This window comes from Erpetoichthys calabaricus, chromosome 5, assembly GCF_900747795.2.
Source record: "Erpetoichthys calabaricus chromosome 5, fErpCal1.3, whole genome shotgun sequence".
Classification (NCBI taxonomy): domain Eukaryota; kingdom Metazoa; phylum Chordata; class Cladistia; order Polypteriformes; family Polypteridae; genus Erpetoichthys; species Erpetoichthys calabaricus.
The window spans coordinates 4,161,018-4,186,531 of NC_041398.2; the positions used below are offsets into that span (position 1 = coordinate 4,161,018).

At 40.9% G+C, this 25,514-nt stretch overlaps 2 protein-coding genes across 2 annotated transcripts in view; one reads left to right on the forward strand and one right to left on the reverse strand.

Moving 5' to 3' along the window:
- The window catches only part of LOC114652497 (tripartite motif-containing protein 16-like), a 642,127-nt gene that overhangs the window by 400,615 nt on the left and 215,998 nt on the right, over positions 1–25,514 (reverse strand). Inside the window, exons 2-6 of the mRNA XM_051927833.1 lie at positions 23,264–24,096; positions 20,165–20,260; positions 14,722–14,955; positions 12,864–13,023; positions 10,261–10,326 (exon numbers count right to left, since the gene is read on the reverse strand). Coding sequence (XP_051783793.1) covers positions 10,261–10,326; positions 12,864–13,023; positions 14,722–14,955; positions 20,165–20,260; positions 23,264–24,096 — 1,389 coding nt within the window. The remainder of the gene's footprint in view (positions 1–10,260; positions 10,327–12,863; positions 13,024–14,721; positions 14,956–20,164; positions 20,261–23,263; positions 24,097–25,514) is intronic.
- Positions 1–25,514, forward strand: part of LOC114642076 (tripartite motif-containing protein 16-like) — a 920,397-nt gene that overhangs the window by 313,860 nt on the left and 581,023 nt on the right. The gene's annotated exons all lie outside the window — the stretch shown is intronic.

Consider the following 25,514-nt stretch of genomic DNA (forward strand, 5'->3'; position numbering starts at 1 on the left):
TGTGTCAAGCCACTCTTGAACAAGAGACAGCGTCAGAAGCGTCTCACCTGGGCTAAAGACAAAAAGGACTGGACTGCTGCTTTCTGATGAAAGTAAATTTTGCATTTCCTTTGGAAATCAAGGTCCCAGAGTCTGGAGGAAGAGAGGAGAGACACAGAATCCACGTTGCGTGAGGTCCAGTGTAAAGTTTCCACAGTCAGTGATGGTTTGGGGTGCCATGTCATCTGCTGGTGTTGGTCCATTGTGTTTTCTGAGGTCCAAGGTTAACGCAGCCGTCTACCAGGAAGTTTTAGAGCACTTCATGCTTCCTGCTGCTGACGAACTTTATGGAGATGCAGATTTCATTTTCCAACAGGACCTGTCACCTGCACACAGTGCCAAAGCTACCAGTACCTGGTTTAAGGACCATGGTATCCCTGTTCTTGATTGGCCAGCAAACTCGCCTGACCTTAACCCCATAGAAAATCTATGGGGTATTGTGAACAGGAAGATGCAATACGCCAGACCCAACAATTCAGAAGAGCTGAAGGCCACTATCAGAGCAACATGGGCTCTCATAACACCTGAGCAGTGCCACAGACTGATCGACTCCATGCCACGCCGCATTGCTGCAGTAATCCAGGCCAAAGGAGCCCTAACTAAATATTGAGTGCTGTACATGCTCATACTTCTCATGTTCATACCTTTCAGTTGGCCAACATTTCTAAAAATCCTTTTTTTGCATTGGTCTTAATTGATATTCTAATTTTCCGAGATACTGAATTTGGGACTTTCATTAGTTGTCAGTTATAATCATCAACATTAAAAGAAATAAACATTTGAAATTCATTCATTACACACAGACTGATGTATCTAATATACACGTTTCACTTTTTGAATGGAATTACTGAAATAAATCAACTTTGTCATGATATTCTAATTTTACGACCAGCACCTGTACATTACATTAATGTGACTCACGGTAATCAACCACACAAAAAGTAATCCCACATCTCATTTCAATTCAGCTCTGTCATCCTGAACATCCCATCAGGTGAGCAGTGAAGTCGGATGACCCAACATGTAGTCGTCACTTGAAGATACTGAAGGGCTAACAGGTGCTCAACATTCATAAGTAAGGACAACGTGAATCCACTTACACTGGATTCTAAAGAAGCGTCTAGAAGTTCATTGGTGGTGATTTCAGTTTCATCTCACATTAAGTTGTCCTCTTCACACTTTATTCTTGCCAGTAGATTGAGATTGTTAAATAAGATAAAGTGACAAGTGAGCAGCAGTGGGGTGTCAGACATCTCAGCAGGTTTGGAATTCCACTCCCAATAGCACAGTACGCATTCAGGAGTAACAGCAGTTCACACCATGCACACCTTCTCCATGAAGGACCCCTGGGTCAAGGCCCACCAATTGTCTACTACAGTACATGCCAGTGACCTCCTCCTCCAGGCTCGACCAGCTGGGGGTCTCCTGCAGATGTGGCCTTCAAGGAGGACTGACCCGTCCAAGGCACCGTCCACAAGTCCAACATCAAACAGGACTTGATGTGCTGGCCTCATTTTAAAATTAGGATTTGATTACTTAGATTGTCAGCCCCTTTTTATTACATTTACATTATTGAAGTTTGATTGTTCAGATGAATATCAGGTTAGCTAAGCAGTGCAGTTCTGTAACACCCGCTGGCCCCCTAAGCTCCTGTGATGCTCGACCGCCTGCTGGTGTCTCTCCATGAAGTTATTCAACTTGACTTTCCGGTCTGTGTTCCCCTCTTTGGCTCTGCTTACACCATTTGGACTTCTTCCTATTCATGAACACTCGTGCTGCTCACCTCTTACTAGAGCCGACGGTCCTGACGCTAAGACCTTCTTACACTCTAATTCTGTCTTACTGAGACGACTCACTGACTGAATATTATCTGCCGCTAGTTCTTTACTCATTCAGGAGCAGACGTTGTGTTTTAGTGAACTCTCACACCGCAGTGACAGACAACACTTCACTGGTCATCAACTTCAACATGAAGTCAGCCCATCAGTCTCCATCTCCTCTCTCTTTGTGATTCTCCTCTCTCGTTTATTTATAAATATTATTAAAGAGAGCAGCGGCCCCAATGCGGACCCTGAGGGACACCACTTTTAATGTCACAAACTCGGAAAAGGTGCCCTGCACATTAACCCTTTGTCGGCAGAATTTAAACCAACTGGGCCCACTGCTCACCATCACACTTGTACCCAAACAGTCCAGAGACTGATCTTAACTTTAATGTCTTTTAGATGAAAGCGTCTACTAAGAGAGAAAATGTAAATGTAGAAAAACAAAAATATATCTGGCACAATAAAATCAAACACAGTTTACTGAACATGTAAATAATTATATAAAAAAATTAAAGAAAGGATTAAAATATGCTTAAAAAATAAATCAGACATTATAAAGCAAAACCCTCAAGTGACAAAAATCCAACAAACCTAAACCAGAGCAGGAGACCAAAAGGACCACCAAACATCAAAACGTGAAGCAGAGCCCACCAGACAGGACAGAGCCCAGTGTTGGAGCGCCTCTATCATCTGCAGCTTCTTCTTAAACACCCCTGGGGGCGGAGCTCCTGCTGCAGTGTCATGTGGCCCCGCCCCCCTGGGCTCCACATGAAATACACAGAAAAAAATTAAGGAGAACAAAATTAACAAAATACATAAACATAAAACTTAGAAAGAAAATATTCATCAACAAGCCATACATACAACAATAAAATCAATATCATTTATAAAACAATTAATACAAAATGACAAAAAGATTAAAGAAAAAACATTTAAGGCAGAAATCCATCCATCCATTTTCCGACCCGCTGAATCCAAACACAGGGACACGGGTCTGCTGGAGCCAATCCCAGCCAACACAGGGCACAAGGCAGGAACCAATCCCGGGCAGGGTGCCAACCCACCACAGGACACACACACACACACACCAAGCACACACTAGGGGCCAATTTAGAACTGCCAATCCACCTAACCTGCATGTCTTTGGATTGTGGGAGTACCCACGTAGACACGAGGAGAACATGCAAACTCCACACAGGGAGGACCCAGGTAGCGAACATGGGTCTCCTTACTGCGAGGCAGCAGCACTACCCACTGCACCACCGTGCCGCCCTAAGGCATAAATGAAACCCAAAATGAAACATCACAGCTGACTTCAGTCCTCACTGCACTTCAACTTCTTGTGGTGTCCATGAGTGTCTAACTCACCATTTAATGTCCATCTTTATTAGTAACTGAACATCTCAGTAGTGTGTGTGGGGGTCAGACTGGAGTGGGCATACAAGGGCACAGCAGACACACGGGACACATGACAGAGCGCAGACACTCAGATGTGGAATGGAGAGCACTGCTCAGGTCTAAATGATCGATTTCACTGCCTGACTTACAAATCAAATATTCAATCCAAATCAACATCTTATTTGTTACTCACCCCATTGTCATATTCTGACTTTTCCAGCGCTATTAAGAAATGGATCATCAATACGGAGTGTTATATCTTCAGATCAGACAACACAGGAGATGTGACCAGAGGTGGTGACAAGTCAGAAGGTCACAGATGAGCAGATTTGACAAATGTCAGTCATCCTTATTGTTTATTCACCAAACACCATTGGGAGTTTATGATACAAAATGTAAACAATTATTACACTTGTATTTTGTAAATGTATTATTAAAAAGCTTAATCAAAATAAATGTTCTTTTCCCTTACAGATTCTTCCATAACCTAACATAGCTGCACTGTCCTTAAAGGTAATGACAATATTAATAAATCCGCACTAAATATCCATTTGATCAAACCCAAATCTTTCCTCCCCCTCAGCCTTGCCATTCATTTAATATTGAGAGTGGCCACTAGGGGGGGCAGTTTGGCTACAGAAGAATCAGCTCAGCTGTCAGCTCTGAAGGTCATGTGACTGTGTGATCGTGTCACCCTTATTTTGCTCTTAATTCATTTAAATCTTAATTAATTTTAGATATAATATTTAAAGTTCTTTATTTCAGGGGTTTTATTCTTGTGTTTTACTTTATTCTTATTTCTTTTATACTGCACTGTATTCTTTTCTCCCCCCTTTCCCATGTGTGTAATATGGCGGGTGTCCACTAGAGGGCGCCACTGCACTTCAGTCCCACCCCTCAGTCCTCCTGTTAAAGTCTCCATTCGTCTGACTCTCTGATTGTTTCTCATTCTCTCCTTTCATGTTTCACTGCTCAGGATTTCACTGAATGTTTTCTGCTTTTATCTTTTAGATTTCCTTTTTGTATAAATTGCTGTGTAATATTTAGAGTGGCCACAAGAGGCAGTAGTGTGGGGACTGACCAATCAGTGACCCCTTCTGTCCATTCGTTGTCTTTCTTATCCGCTTTTCAATTTCAGGTTTGTGGACAAGGTGGACCAACCCTGGACGAGGTGCCAGTCCACTGTAAAGCCACATATGTGCACCCATGTCAAGTGTGTGCCAACTGACCAAGAATTCATTTTATGAAGATGTTGGAGCTTTCAGGGTACGAAGAGTGACAAATCTGGGGACAAGGAGGAGGTGCAGTTTAAAGTTTAATGTGACATCAACTAAAACACCAAACTCTGTCAGTATGGCCGACATCTGACTGACCGGTGAGTCCTCGTCTTCAGACATTCACAGTGAATTCATTTTGAAGTGAAGGACCCTTTGAGTGACCAATGGAGGGTCACAACATATCTGGTGAGTGGACAACACTCCAGTCCCATCTGTCATTCTCTGCTCCTACATATAGTCACTATTCAAGAGCTCTCCATACTGAGTCTGTATAGCGCCTTTCAGTTGTGCTGATCCAGCAGGACGACATGCCTGTCCTACTTAACAGGTGACATTCAGTGACACTTGGGGGCCTCAGTAGTTGTTGGGGTGTCAGCCTGAAGGACATGTGGCTGTGAATCAACAGTGACCCCTACTGGTCAGACTGGTATTGGTAGGTCTGAGGTGTCTCCGCCCCTCATTATGACACACACACCCGATTGGCTACTCAAACCCAATAATAATGCAGACCCCCCCCATCCACATTCTCATCCACAAATTCAATCACTGAGGTGCTGCCCCCTCCAACCCACATATCCTGTAAAATTATTTTCACCCTAAACTACAAACTCAAAGAGGACCTGAGCTTGTGGGGACGTCAAGTGACTGGTGGAGGGTACTGGTCTGTGGTCACATGGTGTCAGATGACAGATTGTTACACTAGAGTTAAAACCAACACAAAACCCTGGATAGAGGGGCTCAGTGAAGGAGGTGTTGAACCTGTGCAGGAGGGTCATTGTGTGTGAGACGCTATAAAATGACAGAGAGCCAGCAGGCCAGTCCAGATACACACCTATTCTGGGGCTGTAGGGGGCGCCGATTACAGTCCACTGGCGATTGTAACACACAGAGTACTGGGAATTAAAACACCACAAACACCAGGACTTGTCGTTGTATCCAAGGCCGCACTCCACCCTATCTCCTTTCCTGCTCAGTCCTTTATATGCGACTCCAATCTTCATGAAGCGTCCACTGCACTCCACCTCCCAGTAACAGCGAGTCCCAGTCAGAGCCTCTCTGCACAGAACTTGGACACAGCAGTCAAATCTGTCAGGATGATCAGGATATTTGGCTTTTGTCCCCTCACTTGTCACCTTCTTGTTCCCTTTAGACAAACAGAGGTCTCTGTGTGCCGTGTTGATGTCCAGTATGAGGGGACAGAAGTCTGAAAGGAGAGAAAAGAAAACGAGTGAGGAGATCTGGGAGTGTGTAACGGGACTGGGGGAGGAGCACAACACAGACAATTAACAAGAACCAATCAGGAGCTGCGCTGATGAGACACTAATAGTAAAGAGCTCATCTGATTTGACAGAATCTGTGGGGGTGTTTAAAATTCTGGAATCACAATAAATCCGAATCCCTTTTATTCTCCAGTATTTCATGTGCAGGAATCTGACTTGGTAGATTTGGAGCTCCTTATAACGGAACACAACATCACAGACAAATAACAGAAATAGCTGAAGTGAAAAAGACAAACTTCACACCAAGTTGTAGAATAATCCAATTATAAAGGAGATGTGCTGATAGTGATGTGCCGGTGAGAGTGTGAGTGTGTATTCCCGTGTCACACAAAAATGTCCTCACCCTGTACACACACACACACCTTCACACAGTCTCTGACAGAACACATGAATACACACAGAAGACGGCTAAGTCACTGCTGGGAGAGGCTGTCGCTCTGGCTAAGAAACTCTGGAGGTGTCTGTTAGTTTGAGTTTGAATTGATTGAAGCGTTTGGGAGTTTGTGTGAAGAAGTGATGAGCTGCTGAGATGAGTCCGTGGTGGTCCTTATGACACAGTTAGTGACACGAGATGTCTACAGGTCTGCACAGATGAAGAGCACAGCAGACCTCACCACACGCTCTCATTTATTTTTGGAGTGTGCCGTTGGTGAGCCAAACCAGACACCAATGGAGAACGTGATCACACTTTTAATTACGGCTTTGTAAAACTGAACGAGGATTGGCTGTGAAATATTTAATTTCTTTATCTGGTGTAACAAGTCCAATCACCGCTGTGCCTTCTTAGTGATGTGGTGGTGTTCATGTCCCAGCTGAGAGTGTTTGTGATTGTTGTGCTCAGAACTTTGAAGGAGTCCACCATATTGACTGCTGAATCATTCATTTCTAGTGTCAGAGGTTCTGACTGCTGTTTGTGAAAGTCAATGGCCATTTCCACTGTCTCGGGGGTCTTGAGCAGCAGGGTGTTGAAGCTCACCAAGACACAAGACGAGACCCCTCTTTTGTAGAAGGTGTTTCATTGCTGTTAGTAATTAGACCAATAATGGTGGTGTCATCAGTGAACTTAATGATTTAACTGAAGATCAGTGGACCTGCAGTCATTGGGGTACAAGGAGTAAAGTAGGGGGGCCGTCCACAGCCTTGTGGGGGCACCTGTGTGGATACAGAGACAGTCTGAGAAGTGGGAGTCCACACAAACGTATTGTTTCACTTTTATCATAAAACTGTAAATCCATTCACAGATTGAAGGACTCAGTTAGACTGTAGAAGTTTAGTTATCAACAGCGCAGGCCCAATGGTGTTAAAAGCTGAGCTGACGTCTACAAACAGGATTCTGGCAGAAGTTCCTTTACAGTCCTGGTGCTTGAGCACACAGTGAAGGCCCATGTTGATGGTGTCGTTCACAGATCTGTGTGCTCGATATGCAAACTGAAGAGGGTCGAGATCAGTAGCAGTGACAAACTTCAGATGACATAGAAGAAACCATTCAAATATTTACATTAAAACTGATGTAAGAGCAATAGGCCTGTGATCAGTGAGGCAGCTTATTTTATCACTTTTAGGAACAGCAACAGAAGATTTAAAGCAATCAGTTCGAGTGACGAAATCAGAGTGAGGGACGAATTAAAGATGTCTGTGAAGAGAGGAGCGAGCGGCCTGCACAGGTTTGATTGTGTCAGGTGAGACAGAGTCAGGGCCGGCTGACTTCTTCCACTTCTGTGTTGTGAACAACTTCCTGACGTTGTCGTATTCCTTCATAGAAAAGGGAGAAGAGGAGAGAGGCTTTGTGAAGAAGTGGCTGTTGATAAAACCACCTCAGAGCTGAAGGAGCCGAGGGGATGAAAGAACTGAGCAGCTTGTTGGTCAAATCTGCCACAGAACTTGAGGGATGAGGAGTCTGAGTGAGCACTGGGAGACAACTTTTAGGAATTAGTAACAGACTGAAGGCTTCTCCACACAGAGGAGTGACTGTCTGCTCCACACTGAAGCTCCAGTTTATTTCTGTGTTTCCATTCAGCATATCTGACTGCGTTGTTTAGCCGATTCCTGGCCAGTCTCTAGGTGTCCTTATAACCAGTTTTAGGGGCTTTTCTTTCAATTGATGGAGATTCCTTAGATTTTTTGGTGAGCTGCGGCTTTCCATTATTATAAATCACAATAAATTTGCTGGGAATGCAGCAAAGCCCAGTATGCGTCCTTCATGTCGCAGTAGCAGTCATCCTGTCCTTGGTGGGCCATTTAACAAGCTGTTTGTATCTGGGAAGGTTGATGGTGAGGTTTGTGTTATTAAAGTCACCATCACTGTAATGTGGGGAGTTTCCAAGACTGCTCTCCAAACCAGTGATGTAATCTGCCAACTTCTGGATGAGACCTCTACTCCTCTCACTGCCCACTCGGTCCACTCTTCTTGAGCTTTGATGGACTTCTTCTCCCAAATGTAACTTCTAGCTCTTCCCATGGATGTTGACTTGGATTCATTTTAGGTTGCATAGCGGACCACTTCAGCAGATTCCAATGTGATTTCTACCATATTTGGGTGGTCTTACTTGTAAGTTCTGGAGGACCCATGATCTGCACTTCAGACAGAGCTTTGTGATGTTTGCTCCAGAATGTCTTGATGATCTTCACATTTTATTGTGCACTACACATATTCAGCACAGCAGCCCCCTAACATTAATGAGCCTCCTCCATGTTTCATGTTTTTCCTTTGAACACTTGATTTGTTTTTGGTGGACACAGAGCTGCTGTGACTTACTGTAAAACTCTCATTTAGTTTCATCAGTGCAAAGGAATCTCTCCAGCACTGTGGCTTAGCAATATGTTTTTTTGAAAATTCCAGTCAATTATTGATTGTATTATTTTGTCTGTCTCTAAGAAGTGAGGTCTTTGACCATAAAGCCCACTTTCATTCAGTAAGTGATTAATGGGGCTTCTTGAAGCTGCTGTACTTTGATCTTGGTGGTCAGCCTGAATCTGTCCTGATGTTTGCCTTGGTTCTTTCTACACCACTGAAGCGGTCTCTCTGTTCACTTGGGGGTCCATTTTCCATCTGCAGCAGCATTCAGTGTGTTTGGCTACAGTCCAATGAACCTTAAACTTCTTGATGTTAGTTACTGAGGCCACAGGAACATGAAGCTCTGTAGAGATGGCCTTGTAGCCTTTACCTTGACCATGCTTGGCTGTGACCTTCTTCCTTTCCTCCTCTTCTCTTATCCATGTCCAGTGTGATGCACACAATGACTCAGCAAAGCTTTGTGAGGGCTGAGTGACTGAAGACCCCTGTGATTCTCATAGTGGACTGATGCATATTCAATGCTGTCTTTTAACATCTAATGGCTTCCACAAAATTTTTGATGCCATCTTCATTTGATTTAATTCCTACAATGTATTAAGTCATGAATAAATTAATAAAGTTTCTGCTCTATGGAGAAACGAATAGAGGATGTTGAATACTTTGTCAGCTTTAACTTGTTTCACATAAATTTGATTCTTTTTTACTTTCTCGTATACAAAGTATAGAAAAAGTACAGTAATTATGAAAAAATTCAACCTTGAGATTTTAGACCTTCCTGAGTCTAAAAATAATATTTCTTAGAATTAAGGCTGTGTGTGTGTAAACACGATATCTCAAAAATGCAACGAGATTGATAGATGAAAAGGGAAAAATCCGTCAACTGGAAGTGGTACTTTACTAAACAAATAATTTTTTTTTTTATTCATGCAGCACAGAGTCCTATTTATTGAACATTACTTTTATAATAACTGTTCAATATATTATTAATTTGATTTGTTGTTGATGGTATTTTATTGTACATAATTTAAAATATAATTATTGTCTTGTGGTTTATTCTTCAAATATCCATTCCCATATCAGAGTATATGAGAAAGTCTATGGGAGACCACTCTTGATTTTTTTTTTTTTAATCCATTGCTTGTCAATGCATCCGTATATCCATATACTGTTTATGTATATCTTAATGGTGGTGGACATTGTGTTTTTATGTGAAGCACACTAAGCTGCTTTCATTTAATGCCATGGATTATTATTATTATATATATTATATTATAAGGGAATGACGGAAGTAGAAAAGCATCGGAAAGGTGACACAGGAATACAGAAAGAGGAAACAGCAGGAAGTGCAAAGAAGAAAAAGAAGACAATAGAAAAAGGACAACGTAGAGGACGATATGGCATAGTTGGCAGGATTTCTTTATCATTTCCCATGAGTCCACTTGATGCTTCAGAGACTCAAGTCTAACAGACTGCTTTGGTGATTCCCTGTCCTGAATCTCAAAACCCCATAATGCACCAGTCACAGGACCCCACGTCACTTTCAGCTCATCAGTCCCACCACACTCACATAATGCTTTCATATCATAAGCCTGGCCGGAGATATTAACAGTGAAATGATAATAAATGCAATGAATTGACAGACTCACATTGTAAAAACTCCTCTCTGCTCTGAGGTTCCGGAGGCTGTAGGGTGAAGATTGGAGCTTCAGGACCTGAAAATACAAAGAAAAGAGAAGAATGGAAAATGTTAAGATTAGGGCTGTCAGTAGATTAATATTTTTAATTGTGTTTAATCAAACTTTATTTACAAAATTAATCGTGATTAATCTCATATTACGGTGCATATTTCACAAGGTTTATTGGTATCACTTTAGATGAGGTGTCCATAATTACATTGTATTTTACCATGGAATCACCTGTATAATTACAGAGTAACTAAGTGTTATTACCTCCTGCTTACTGTGTAATGCTGTGGTGAAGCAATTAACAGTAATTGCTATTCCACAATTTATGTGCATACCTCCTTAGAAAAACTGTGGAACAACAATTACAATTTAGTACTTAATTATATTGTTACACTGTATTACACAGTAAGTAGAAATTAATAACACTAGTTACTCTGTAATTATACAGGTAAATTCAATGGTACGTACAGCATAATTATGGACACTTAATCAAAAGTGATTCTGGTTTATTATTATATCCTATGAACCACATCATCAGATCAGGTATAAATATAATAATGTCAGGATTATGATATCCTCCGAGAATTATTTCCAGTATATCAGAAATTCCATTCATTATTAAAATTATGGCAAACAACCAACAGTATTTTGGACATGTCTGTAACATTGCTCAAGGCCACTGTCATCATTAGTTAACCTTGTTAACCAGTTGCTAAGGCACACAAGTTTGTTCACATTTTCAAATTCCACAGTCGATCTCTTTTTGTGCACAATATGAAAAAGAAAAAAGGAAGCTTCACAATGCAGCATCGAACAGCAGCATCAAACAATGATTTTGAAATGAAATAATAAACCACCCGAGTCACAACATCCTAATTCTACTGTCAGATTGTAATCCAATAGTTTTGATTTTTATATTTATTAATATTTTGTTTATATTTTATGAAATAAATAACATTACTTAGCACAACATTGAATTGCTTCTGTGATTACTCGTCATATTCATTTTGAATGCTTTCAGTTGCAGGAGCTCTAGAATGAATGTCTACTAAAAGAAGGCCCTTTGTTATCCACGCAACTGTTGTTACATTACAGCTTTAGGCGCAACAACATTCATAACCTTTTTAATGTATGGTTTGAAGAAGTGATCACTTACATAAAATAACCCTAAAAGCAGCAAATCAAATTCAGGAAATAAAAATCTCAGGATCTGATCTCCTTGCAAATAATCACAGGTGTCTATTTCATTGTTACATTAATGACATAATCTCTCATGAATTGAGAAGGAAATTCTCCTGACTGTGATTTGTATGGGATAAAACATTTGTATATAGCATATAAGGTAAAGTTCAGTTCAGGACATTGCAGCAGACTGCATGAGATGAGATGAGAGCAGCAGAGCAGATCAGTGCAGTTCAGATGATAAAGGAGTGACCAGAGAAGGAATGAGATGGTACATTCTAGAATCTCACGATAACTTTGTGTTAGTTTAATGGATCAAGGCTTTTAAATTAAGCTCAAGTGTTAACACATTAATGCTGACATTCCTATTTAAGATGTAATTTTATAATGTTAAATTCTTAAACACTAATTATAAATGTAATGCAGTTAAAATAAAGCAACAAAACATGCAGATCAAGTCTGCACACAGAGCCCACCGGTGTGTGGATGATGCAGTGAGTTTTATTTACTAACATTTTGATGAGCCACAGACACATGTGAGGGTCTTCTCTGTGGACTTGACCTCTGCTTTAGATACCAACATCTCAGAGCTCCACGATAAGAAACTGACCGAGTTCAGCCTGCCCAGTCCAGTCCACCATTGGATCTCAGACTTTCTTCCAGGTAGTAAACAGTGCCGGTGCAGTTGGGCGCACACATGTCTGACCTGTTAACCCTCGTCACCTCACTTTCTGTTGTCCTCTCCTGTGTTGTCAGTTGGCCACAGCTCAGCAGTTCTGTTCATGGACAGACATTGTTAGGTTCCATTTATGTTCATCAGTGCAGAACTGCTTTAGCTTACAGATTTGTTTAAACACCCAGTTGTATACATTATATAGTTTATAATTTGTAAAGTCTGTTAATGTGTTTCACCTGTGAACTTGTTATGCGCACTCAGTGGAGTGTTCAGGTGGTCCTGAAGTGGTCAGGGTTCTAATGCACTCCTCTAATTTGTTTATTTTTTTTACCAAACAAGTCAACAAAGAAAGAGGAATGTAAGGAATGTCATGTCCAGTGCACAGAGGTTCATAAACGTACAACATGATCATAACAGATAGACGTACTACTGTACCATTAACACTGTTTAAAAAAACTGGTGTTTCACTATGCTAATAATATTTACATTTTCAAATATTTACATTAAACATTCAGTTACTCTGTTTAAAATAAGAGTGTGATGTCATTCAGCTAGTTACAGTAAGGGATATTAGAAAAAATTCTTAACAGTAAAGGCTTAGAGATAAATGTAAAAGAGCAGGCCTACTTCATACAACTCAGTGTCCCTTTTATTTTCACTCTGGTCCTCCTAATGGACTTTAACAAAACATGAACAGTCACAGTACCTGGTGGAGTCCTTGTCAGGATGTCCTGCTGGATGATCTTTTCCAGATTCTTTTTTAGACCTGACAGCTCCTTTAGCAGGTCCTCAGAAGAAAACTCAGCCGTGACAGTAAAGCTGAGCGAGTCTCCATCAGCAGGAAGGGCACAGCAAGGTGAGAAAGTCTGCAATAGAAGAGAAGAGGGAACAAAGAGAAATAAAAAGTAACATTAATAAGATGGACCTCCTCTTAACTAAACATCAGTGTGGTGGACTATCATCCTGGGTTTAGATAGAGAGAATACTTCTCATACATTCATTGGTTATTTAGAATGTTTCACATAATGGACCAAAAAGTGTCATCGGCCTTGATTTTCAAAAAGCTTTTAGAACAGAAGTCCAAGAGATGAGTCATCAGACTGTAGATAAGTGGACCGAGGGGGCAACGGACAGGCAGGGGCAAAATTGACTTAGCAGACAAAACAAGGCATTGGGCTCTTTAATGGAGAGATAGAGATAGAGAGATAGATAAGAGAGACAGATAGAGAGATAGAGTAGATGCTAGGGGTCACTGTTGCCCCTTTAAACCCAACAGACCAATGCTCAGGACACCTGGTAAAAGAGCCAAGAAGTATTTAATTGTTTTCTTCTTGCACAGTGCTTCCTAAGCACAACAGTCACCATAACACAATCAAATAACACAATAATTACAATTCTCACCTCCTCTACATCTCCAAGCAAGCTTTGTCCACCTCCACCTGACTCTGGCATGCTTGCTTGCTGGATTCACTACAGTCCTTTAAATAGTGCCCAACCCGAAAGTGCTTCTCTCCTTTCGTCCACGTGACTTTCCAGCACTTCCAGGCCAAATGAAGAACTTGAATTTTCTTTAGCCTGGAAGTATTTCTGGATGTCTGTCCTCGTGACTCACTAGTACTTCCAGGCTCTGAGGAAAGCAAAACTCCCCAGGTCCTCCTGCAGCATCTGCTGGTGCCACCCACAGTACCCAGCAGGTCTTTAGAGCTGAACTCCAAGTCCCATGGTGCCCTGCGGGAATCCAGGGCACTGCTATGCTGCAGGGAAGTCCCCATGTAGTGTTGTGGAGGAGGCAGTGTCTAAAAGTAGTTGCCTTCCCCCATCCTTCCCTTCTAGGGGCATCCCAGCTGGGATGAGCTGCTGGCCGTCCCTTACAATAGATACATAGATAGATGGGATATTTGTCCCAAGAAGGAAATTTGTAAATTAAATTAAATCCAAAGATATACACACACAATCTTCAGTATAATTTTACAGTAGAAGGTCTGCAACTAGAAAGTGTGTGACTTGTCAGAAAGACTTGGGAGCCTTTTGTGCGCTCATCACAGTTCTGTAAACTGCCCTGTAGAACACACTTGTGGGACCACATCAGGAATATTGTGTGTTATAGAAATAACAAAACAGCACAAAAGAAAGATGAGAAGAAGAAGAGAGACCAGACTAGACTGTGGGGTTTGAGCTGTGAGGAAATGGTGAAGGATGTGAATGTCATCAGTTAAAGGACAAAGACAAGAGGAGGTGACATGACAGAAGGGTGTAAAGATATGAAGGAGTTGGTGTCTTCTTTTACCAGGTGATGTAATTTAAAATGACTTATACCAAGAATATATTTCATATAAATTTTCTTCCTCAAAAAAACAACTGTAGATTTACCTCCCTGTGTTGTACATGAAGGCAGGAACTTTCAGAGTTTTGCATAAACTATGGAAATATTAGGCAAACATGAAATTACACTGAGTGGTCAGTTCTTGCCATTTGTAAAAACTCCTCAGATCTCTTGATTTTGAAGTTTCTCAGGTCACACACTCCTCAGTCTGATCAGACTCCCTGTGAAGTGTCACTCTCACCTTTAGAAAGTGGAGATGGTCCTTGGTCTCTGAAAGCTCCTTCAGCTCAGCTTCTCTCTTCTTCAGCTCCTTAATCTCCTTCTCCAGTTGCTTCATGACTCCTTCAGCCTTCTCCATTTCTCTCTTTTCTTGTTCTGTGATCCTCTCTGTCAATTTCTTGTGGGCTTCCTCAATGCAGTGAATCAGATCAGTGAAGCTCTTCTTGTGTTCCCTCATCACTCTTTCCACAGAAAGCTGTTGGATAGGAGAAAAATATTGAACTGAGTCACCTATTTAAAAATAAAAGTCACAAGACAGTTTTGTTAATATTTTAATGTTGTAGAGGAGAGTTTGAATTAGGAGAAGGGTGGTAGGAGTATTCCCTGCCTAGTATTCCCCTGGTACTCTGGGTAGCAACATCTTCTTTAGGCACTTGTAGGTCTGTATGGGATATGCAGTCTTGATAAGCAGCTCTGTAGGACCTATGGGGAGCCATTGGCACAAGCTGCTAGGGGACAGCACTACTGTCCTGTGAGGACCCTGGTAGTGTTACACAGGGTGGTCTTTAAAAACAGCCTCTCCTGGTCATCCTGTGTTTGAGAGTGGATCAGGACAATGTTAACCTGGAGTGGAGAATGAGAGGATGGGAGAAGAAGAAGAAGAATGGCTATTGTGGAGAAAAGCTGGTCTGTTGTGAAGTAATTGTGTGTAAATAAAATATATATAGTGCAATTGTGAAAAGACTAAAACTGTCAAGTTTAACTTTATTAGGGCAAATTTTGAGTAGACGCAGCAAAGTCTAAAGAGAATAAACTGGGATAAGCTTTTAAGTATGGAGACAGTCGAGGAGCAGTGGAACAGGTTTTAAAACGTTTTACATGTAATGCAGGACAGATACATTTCCTCTGAATTCCAAATTTAGGTATGTAACAAAACTCCACAGTGGGTTAATAAAGAGTTAAAGAAGCTACAAAGGAAAAAACAGATGAATAAGGCGTAGAAGACTAAAAAATCCAAAGAGAATTGTAAGGCATATGAGAACATGAGGGCAACCAGTAAGAAGGATATTAGGGGGGCTAAAAGGTATTTAAAGAGAAATAGAGCAGATAAGGCAAAAGATGACCCCAAGAGATTCTTTCAATATTTGAGTAGTAAAAGATCAGACAAAGAGGAGGTGAAGTGCATCAGGCATAGTAAAGGGGAATTAAAAAACACAGACAGTGAACATACTTGGGAATTACAAAGGACTGCAAAATGGCAAATATTATCTCATTATATAAAGAGGGTTACCAGGCAAATCCAACCAACGATAGGCCAGTAAGCTGAATGTGCATCACAGGAAAGTTAATGGAAGGAATAATTAAGGATAAGATTGAGCAGCACGTGGCAAGAACACTCAGCATGGACTCGGAAGAGGGAGGTTGTGTTTTAGTAACATGCTGGAATTCTATGAGGAAGCAAAAAAAGGCTACGATCAAAGTGGAGCAGATGATGATATTTATTTGGACTTTCAGAAAGCAGGAAAGGTGCCACATGAGAAGTTGGCCATCAAAATAAAAGATGTGGCAGTTCAGGGAGATGTTTCTAGATGGGTGCAGAATTGGCTCAGACACAGGAAGCAGTGGGTGATGGTGTGATGAACCTCATCAGAACTGGCCAATGTTAAGAGTGGAGACCAGCAGGGATCAGTGCTATGGCCACTGCAATTTTTATTATATATAAATGATTTAGATATGAATTTAAGTAACAAGCTGATTAAGTTTGCAGATGATACCAAAAGAGGTTGATTAGCAGATAGTCTGGAATACATTAAATCATTACAGAGAGAACTGAACAGAATAGAGGGTTGAGCAGATTTTTGGTATAAGGATGTAAGTATAGGGTATGAGGTGCACACTGTCCAGGATCATCAACCCCAAAGCTGGAGGTGTTCAGCTGTTTTCAGGACCTTTCAGAGCTGCAGTGTGACTCCGATATCTTTGAGACAGTAGGCAGGGATGAAGAGCCCTAAACGTAGTCATAGTCAGGGATTCAGGTATTATGGAAATTGATATGAAGTTCTGCTCCAGATATAGAGAGTCTCACATGCTGTGTTGCCTTCTGAGTACACAGGTAGAAAACTTCTATGGATGACTGACAGAGCAGTGGATGATCCAGGTGTCATCATCAAGTTGTCCAGGTGCCACAGAATAATCAAAATAGGTGGGACAGACGGCCAGTTCTGCAGTACAGATTTAAGAGTTGAGTGTAAAGCTGAGGAGCAGAACTGACAAAGTGGTCACCTCAGGACTTCTACCTGTGCCACACCAGTCCATGTGAGATTAGGAAGATCAGATGGCTTAACACACACGTAAAATGTTTGTGTGGGAAGAAGTTGGGATGGGTTATATTTTAACTAGAATGACAATAATGTAATCTTAATATGTGTCACAAATAAATTAATGATAGCAATTATCAGGAAAAGACTGAGCAACACAGATCTAGGTGAGAAGTGCCAATGAACAGTCAGTGTGGGTTTAGATGGAGGACTTCATGTTTCAATAATGTGCTGGAATTCTATAATAAAACTAGAAAAGCGTAAACCAGTATGGAGGTCAGTCTGGCAGGAGGGCTCTCGTTCAGTCACTTGTTCTTCCTTGACTCTCACTTCTGTGTCTTTTCTGGACTGCACATATTGAGTGACAATTTATACCCCACCCAATTTCTTTGAACAGAAGGCTGCACCCCAGTTGTCTGATTCTGCTGTGGTTGCTATTTTAGTACACCAGATGGCGCTGATCTTTATAATGGAAGTCAATGGTAAATAAATCAGATTGTAAAAGTTTAGTCAGTCCAGGCACAGAAGTGTGTGTGAAGAGTTCTTGTTCTGCCAATGAGAACATTCTTATAAATGGATCCTGGAAGAACTGGGCATGAAATAGGAAGCAACTCTGGACAGTGTGCCAGTCAAATGTGTGTCCAGGTCACAAAGAAATCCATAATGGAAATCATAATGGGGAAAATTACAGTCACTGCCAATTAACCAACCTGACATGTGAGGATGTGGGAGAGGAACTGGAGATACCAGTAGTGGTAAACACCTCATGGACCATGAATGGTGATCTGGAAGGCAACAGAAGTGACCACCGCACCACCTTACTATCCTTTGTCATAAAATACGAATAGTTAAATTGTAACTCCGCTGCATAGAAAATGTTCTGTGTTTGCCGCTTGTCTGTCTGATCTATTTGTGTGGGTATGAAGATAGTCCATACATCCTGTTTGAGGAATAGATGAGTAATTAAGAGCGGCAGAACACCTGAAGGCTGAACAGCTGGTTGTAATAGGAATTTGCATAAATCACACAATTATATGAAAGGAGAAAGAGAACAACAACTGGAGGAAAAAGACAAGAAAACTCGCTAAACAGAGCAGCATCTGTAAAAAGGAACTGCGGCTTTGAAGACCTGTCTAAATAAATGATGGTCAGCGATCGTCTCCAGGGACGTGAGTCTTGAATTTAATCCCAACTTGCAGACTCGGTGAGCTCACTGCAGTCCTTTTATTATAACGGCTCAGGACTGACTGGGAAAACATTTTACATTTTAATTTTCAGATTCTTTCACTGGTCATCTTCTACAATTCATTTCCACATTATAATCAGACAACTTGAACTCTGGAGTAGCGTGTGAACTTCAGAAGGGCTGAGGTTTGTATTTCACTCTGTATGTTTTTATTCACATGTATGGCGGCTATTGTATGTTGAATGTCATTGTCATTTTCATCTTTGTGTCTTTCTTTTTTAATTGTTAATTTTTTCCTTCTTTTCTGAAATTGCCTTATAACTGTCTTTTTGACATATACAGTGGAACCTTGGTTCACGACCATAATTCGTTCCAAAACTCTGGTCGTAAACCGATTTGGTCGTGAACCAAAGCAATTTCCCCCATAGGATTGTATGTAAATACAATTAATCCGTTCCAGACCGTACGAACTGTATGTAAATATATATATATATTTTTTTTAAAGATTTTAAAGCACAAATATAGTTAATCACACCATAGAATGCACATCGTAATAATAAACTAAAAGTAAAAACATTGAATAACACTGAGAAAACATTGAACAACAGAGAAAACTAACACTGCAAGAGTTTGCGCTAATAGCCTTACAACCCGATCGCTGTATAAACACCTTTTTTTTTTTTAAATGAGTTTTAAGCACAGGGGGAAAAAAAAGGAACATCTGAACAAATCCGAACTTTATTTAAAAACCAACCACAAGCAACCAAGAAAGTAACACTGCAGGAGTTCACACTAATAGCCTTACAACCCGATCGCAGGGAAAAAAAAATTAACATTTGAAAAATCCGTAACTTAATAAACAACCAAGAAAAGTAACATTGCAACAATTCACACTACGAACCGAAAAATGAACATTTGAAAAATCTGTAATACAAAAACTAACCATTAACCACCAAGAAAACTAACCTTGCATGAGTCGAGTTCTGGCATGAAGTGAGGAGGAACTGGGTGGAGAGGAGGTAACAGTGCTTAGAAGCCATGGTTAACTGCAAAAGCACATGAAATACTGAAGAGCACAAAGAGTTCGCAGGTAAAGCACGCACGTCTGACTGAGAACAATGAACAGGGAGAGGCTGAACACGTGCTTAAATACAGTAATCGGCGCGTACGAACCGATAGGGAATGAAATAGAGCACAAAGAGTTCACAGCGAAAGCACACACGTCTGACCGAGAACAATGCAACACTTGGGGAAATCATCGGCGTGCACAAACCGAAAGGGAACTGGCTTGTTCGTATACTGAGTGTGTGGTCGTGAACCGAGGCAAAAGTTTGGTGAATTTTTTACTTGTAAACCGATTTGTATGTGTACCAAGACGTTCGTGAACCGAGGTTCCACTGTACTGTACATATTCATTTGACTGTTTAGAGCTGATGATATCAATAGATGAATGTACAGCAGGACTCTTCATGGGATGATATTGGCATGTCCTTATATTAGTTTAGGAAGGTGAGTGGTAACAATCGGCCCGTTTCAGCAGATCAGCATGTAAACAGGTGGAGGTGCGCGTTATCAGCACTCAGTCCAGCAGCCTAACACCTTCACTTATGGAGTCCAGTAAAGCTGTGCATATCAAAATGAACAGAGAAAGTCCATTAGGGAATGTTGTGTCGACTGATCCAACTCAGAACATCAGTGCCGACCTTCATTATGAGTTATTGTTAGGGGAGTGAAGTCACCTTTAGTGGAGGAATGAGAAACCTGAGGACATGAGGGTCTTGTAGTCTGAATTCCTAATGACTAAAACATGAAATGCTGTCAGCAGTGAAATACCATGAAGGACACAATAAACCATCTTCTCTCCATCTCCCTGTCCTCACACGTCATCACCACAAACTCTCACAACCCTTTTAGTTTTTTTTCCTCTCTTTGATATGAAGTGTCATCTTAATTCCACTCACCTTCATCTCCTCTGCTGTCTTCCTCGTCTCGATCAGTTTCTTCTCTTTCTCTTCAAGTCTTTTCCTAATTCCACTCAGTGTCGCCCCCAGCTGTTTCTGTTTGGACACACAAGAGGACACATGGGGGTCTTATCAGAATTCTCTTCCTCTTTCTGAGCTCGTGGTGTCATTTTGAGTGATTAAATTTGTACAACACATTTATTTCACATTCCATGATACAACTTACTGTTTCTGTCACACTTGTCTTCATATTGACACAGTAGGTGACACAGAGATTTAATGAAACAAATATGAATGTCACAAAAACATTCAAATAAAGGTTTAATTTAACAGTTCAATTCAAGATGGAGTTTGGGCTTGAAGAGAGCTACAAATAAAGGAGACAGTCTGAAGGCTCACTGGTGTACGAGTCAGTCCTTGAGATTGAGAGGACATCTCATCGACAACCAGGATATCAGAGCTTCACACATAAAAACTGAAGAAACCTGCAAACCCAGGAGACCTCGGATGGCTAAGGACTGCAATTGTAGGACCAACAAAGCCATTGCGGAGTTGAGACTTGTGAGAACTTTGTCAAGTGTTTGGTCATTTTATGGAGTCAACTGAGATAACTGAGGCCGAGAAGACACGAGTGAGTCTGAGGAGTTCAGTAAAAAGTGAAATCTGAAGAGGAGTTTAATGAGTTCAGAGGAATCTGACAAGAAATCAAAGGAGTCACAAATAGAAATACTTAAATAAAACATTATAACTGAAGATCAGAGAAATAAATAATAACACAAGTGAAAGTTAACTAACTCAGAGTTCAAACATGAAGAAGAGCAAACGAGTCACACACAGTGGGCGCAGATCCAGTTGTCATTGTCAGCATCACAGTAAGTGACAAAAGTAAGAGCACGCTGGCATTTGTGTAAGAAAAGAGTGAAAATGGAGGAGAAGACACCCGGTGGTCTTATCAGAAGTGCTGTCTGTGACACAAGACACTCCTGGGAGGACTGGAGAGATCAGAGAGTTTAACATGAGGCTCACATTGGGTTTAAGATGGAGGGGCACAGGGCTAAGGGGCATCAGGGTGATATTTACAGCAGATGGCAGCTGCACCCATGGCATGGGATCCGCTGATGTTATGGGAAGTCAAACAAGGAGGTCAGTCGTGGACTTTTAACAAGGAGCTTAAGAAGTTGAGATTTACAAACTCATAATGAGAAACAGGCAGTGATATTAATAAGACTAAGGGATAAGCTGGGGTGGATATTAATATGAAAGTCAATAAAGTAAAATATATATATACTAATACAAAAAAACAAATACAGAATCAAACTAGAGAATTGGAAACCAAAAACATAAAACTAATAAATTAAAAGATTATAATAATAAGAGCAAGTTACAAAAGAATGAAAACCTCGAATGAGAGTGAAAGTGAACAAATATAACGGAAGCGTCAGTTTACAAAGTCTTAACAGTCCATGTAGTAGGCCGTGATAATAATAAAAGTGTAAAAAGTAACTATAAAATGTCTCGTCTACAGGAGATTAATCAAAATCAAATTAGCAATACATTTTAAATAGGAGATCTGAATACGCGAGGTCATCAAAAAGAAAACAAATGAATGGCAGAAAATCAAACCTGACTAAAGCTAAGAGAGGCCAAGAACAGAAATGGATACACAAGATTTAGAAATGTCAGTGTGTGTTGGTGGTGTAGAATTTCATTGACAACCAACTGCTTCAAATCTGTCAGGGTACAGAGATTTGAGCAGAGATCATCAAGGGTACAGGCCTGACATTAGGAGTGGGCTACAGACCACCAAATACAGATAAGAGTGTCAAACAGGCATATCCAGCTTTAAATGGCTGAGGCCCCACTTGCTGTACGTATCTGAACTTATCTGCACATTCACACCAAGCGCACATTAAGATCTCATGATTTCAGTCTTCTGAAGAGTCCAAGGATTAATAAAACAACAGAGGGAGGTCGAAATTAACACTGCGGGGTCTCAAAGCTGTGATCTGACCGGCCTGCTCATATATAATGATGGCCCTTCACTCTCAGGCTTACGAGTCGCCACTTTAGCCTGGCATAGCTAGTAGAGCTGACTGTTAGCTATGATTACTACGTCTCTGTTTGTTAGTCATTTGTATAAAAGTGTAAATAACATAATCATCATGAACTCTTACTAATCACCCACTATTCTGTTTCTGTTCTCATTTCAGTATTCTGCTCTTCCACTTCTCCACTGCCAAGCTGTTTTGCAGCCCATGACTGGGACACCTGAGGTATCGGGAGCCTTGGAATTGAAGAGTTAAAGGACTGATTAGCCTGCCCAGCACAGACGTGTACAGTAGAAGGAACACCAGGAGGTGGAGGCCCAGTAGACTGAGGTCTTCAGACGTGTCTGACTTCTCTCAGTTCAAAATGGCTGCTGAACCTACAGAGGTTTATTTCCTCCAGATGTGCTGACAGTTGTTGTTTCTGATTTCCTCTCCTCTTTTGTTAGCTGGCCTTGTCTCGATGAGGATATTAATGGAGGTGTCCTGTTTGATCCATTCATGTTACACAGTTGAAGTTGCTTTGATTAATGTCTGTTTAAACTAATCTTTACTTTTATGTACGTGTTGTAATTTGTCAAGTTTGTCAGCTTGTCTCCAGTGAACTGAGCCTGCAGCGATGAGGACAATACAAAAAATACTGCAAACTGAAAAATGCCATCTATACTATAAAGCCAATTAAAACTTTATGCGTATTGTAAGAATTTTAGATCTAATCCCAGACATCAATATTAACTGACAGGTGAGTGTAACGTGTCTCTTAGAGAGGCCTGAGGTACTCCAGACACAAGTGATCAGAACACAAAGAACCTCCGCTCAGTTTAATGAGAGCACTCAGCTCACTCGACTGTCCATGGATCACACTGTGTATCTCATCCTGGACTGTTTCATGTTTTCCACCTTGTCTGACCAGGACAGGCTCTAGCTCCCTGCTGTCCTATACAAGCAAACTGAGAGTCCTCAACATGAAGGAATAGATTTCTCTGACAAACTACATTTACGTATCACTCAACTCATGTTGTCTAGCTTCCATTAAACACTAAACTCCACTCACCTGTTTTCCTTCTCTTTCTGTCTTCTGCTCAACCTTTTCATGACCATCATGTTCAGTCATTCCACACATCATGCAGATACACATCTCATCAGTTTTACAAAACATGTCCAGACTTTTCTGATGTTTCTCACAGAGTTTCACCTTCAGATTTCTATCAGAATCAACCAGTTTGTGGTGCTTCAGGGCCGCTACTTCATTGTGAGGCTTTTCTCCTGTGTGGATTCTTCTGTGTCTCTGAAGACCACTTATACGCAAGAACAACTTACCACATTCTGGACAGCAATGAAGTTTTTCTCCAGTGTGTATTCTTCGGTGTCTATGAAGATCGCTTCTCCTTGACAACAACATGCCACAATCTGGACAACAATTAGTTTTATCTCCTGTGTGGATTATTCTGTGGTCCTGAAGACTGTCTTTCCTTGAGAAGGACTTGCCACATTCTAGACAACAATGAGGTTTTTCACCTGTGTGGATTCTTCTGTGCCTCTGAAGATGGCTTATCCTTGAGAACGACTTACCACATTCATGACAACAATATGTTTTTTCTCCATTGTGAATCTTCATATGCTTAAGATCACTTTTGTGTGTGAATTGTTTGCCACATTCCAAAGATTTTTTTCCAGTATGAATTTGGATTTCTCTCTCCACTTGCTGTCGATCAGTTTTGATGGCTTCTGTCTGTGTTACTCCTGTAGCAGGGAGAGAACTGCACTGTAATAAGACTGCTGTCAGGTCCTCTGATCCTCTTGCTGATTTCTTCATACCTTTCGCTTTGTATTGAAAAGAGGGCTGACCAAATGAAGGTGGAGAGAAGCTGCCATTCTTCTGAAAATCTGAAATAACACAAACATTTTAATTATATTTTCCCCTGACACCTTTATCCAAGGCGACTTAAACATTTGAGACACAAATGGTTACATTTCTCTTGTTCTTCCAACTGGAGCACAGAGAGATCACGTGACTTGCTCGTGGTCACATGGTGTCAATAACTGAATTTGAACCTTCAACTTCAGGGTTTGATGTCCAAATTCCAAAGCACTACCCGCCTTTTAAAATAAATGAAACAGTTCAAGTATAGTGGTGGCACATTGGTTGGAGTTACTTCATCACACCGAGGTGCCATTTATGGTCTGGCCAATCCATGTGTGGTCTTTACATGTTCTGCTGCTGTCTGTTCAATTTGTCCACCTTTCTCTCACATGTAAAAGACAAGCCTGATCTGATCAATCGATAACAAATCAAAATCAGTCAATTTTCACTCCAAATGATTTGACTGATGATCAGCAAATTAGCTGATCTTAACATCTGATCTTGAATGATAAAAAGCACGTAAGACAAAGTTCCAACATTACCAAAATACAGAAACACGTCCTCGCAGTCAGTGATGGAGGATTCTCTGCTAACACTTTCAACAATACAAAACTTATTCAGCATATAAGAAGTCAACACAAAAGGGACTGGTGTGAAGAACAAGCTGTTCAAAGGCTGAGGCGACCATCAAGCTTAGTCTAGCTCAGTCACCTACTCTCACTCAGCCTCCAATAATGGCAGCACTTAGAAAACTCAACCTTATAAAACGGACAGCAAGAACGCCAAAGACTTACTGTGACAGCAAAAACAGTGGAATTCGTAAGCCTGGGCAACAAGCCACTTTCAGTTCTGGAAGATGTCACCTTCTAGATCATTTAGATCCACGATTCCATCTGCCATTGAGTGTTTGTTGAATGATTTATTTGTATAATTTACCATGCATTAGCTATTTTGACTAAAATCCCTTTGATTAGCCATTCTGTGAATGTGTAGGTAGATGGGAGGAAAGGGATACAGTTTAACCGAGCTGGTACATAAATATAAATCGTTATCAAGTGGACGTCGATTAGTTAGAAATTATAATCAGCCTATTTGCTTGTTGGGTAGAATGGTATGAGCCTAATTTTTAGACCTAAATAATATAATACTAATTATGCATAACTAGCAAAATACCCGCGCTTCACAGCGGCGAAGTACTGCTTTAAAATTTTAAATAATAAACTGAGGGAAAATGTACCAATAATTATTTGTTAAGGATCTCTTTGTATACCACGTTGTCAGTTCGCCCCTCCGGTTGTAATATGACCAAGATGTGTTCTGAGCTTACTCTTGAGCATTCGACATATAGTTGGCCATGTGAAAAGCAATCTTGCCTCAAATCAATGCCAACCTTTTGTAGGGTCTGTCCCTGAGACTTATTAATTGTCATTGCGAAGCAGAG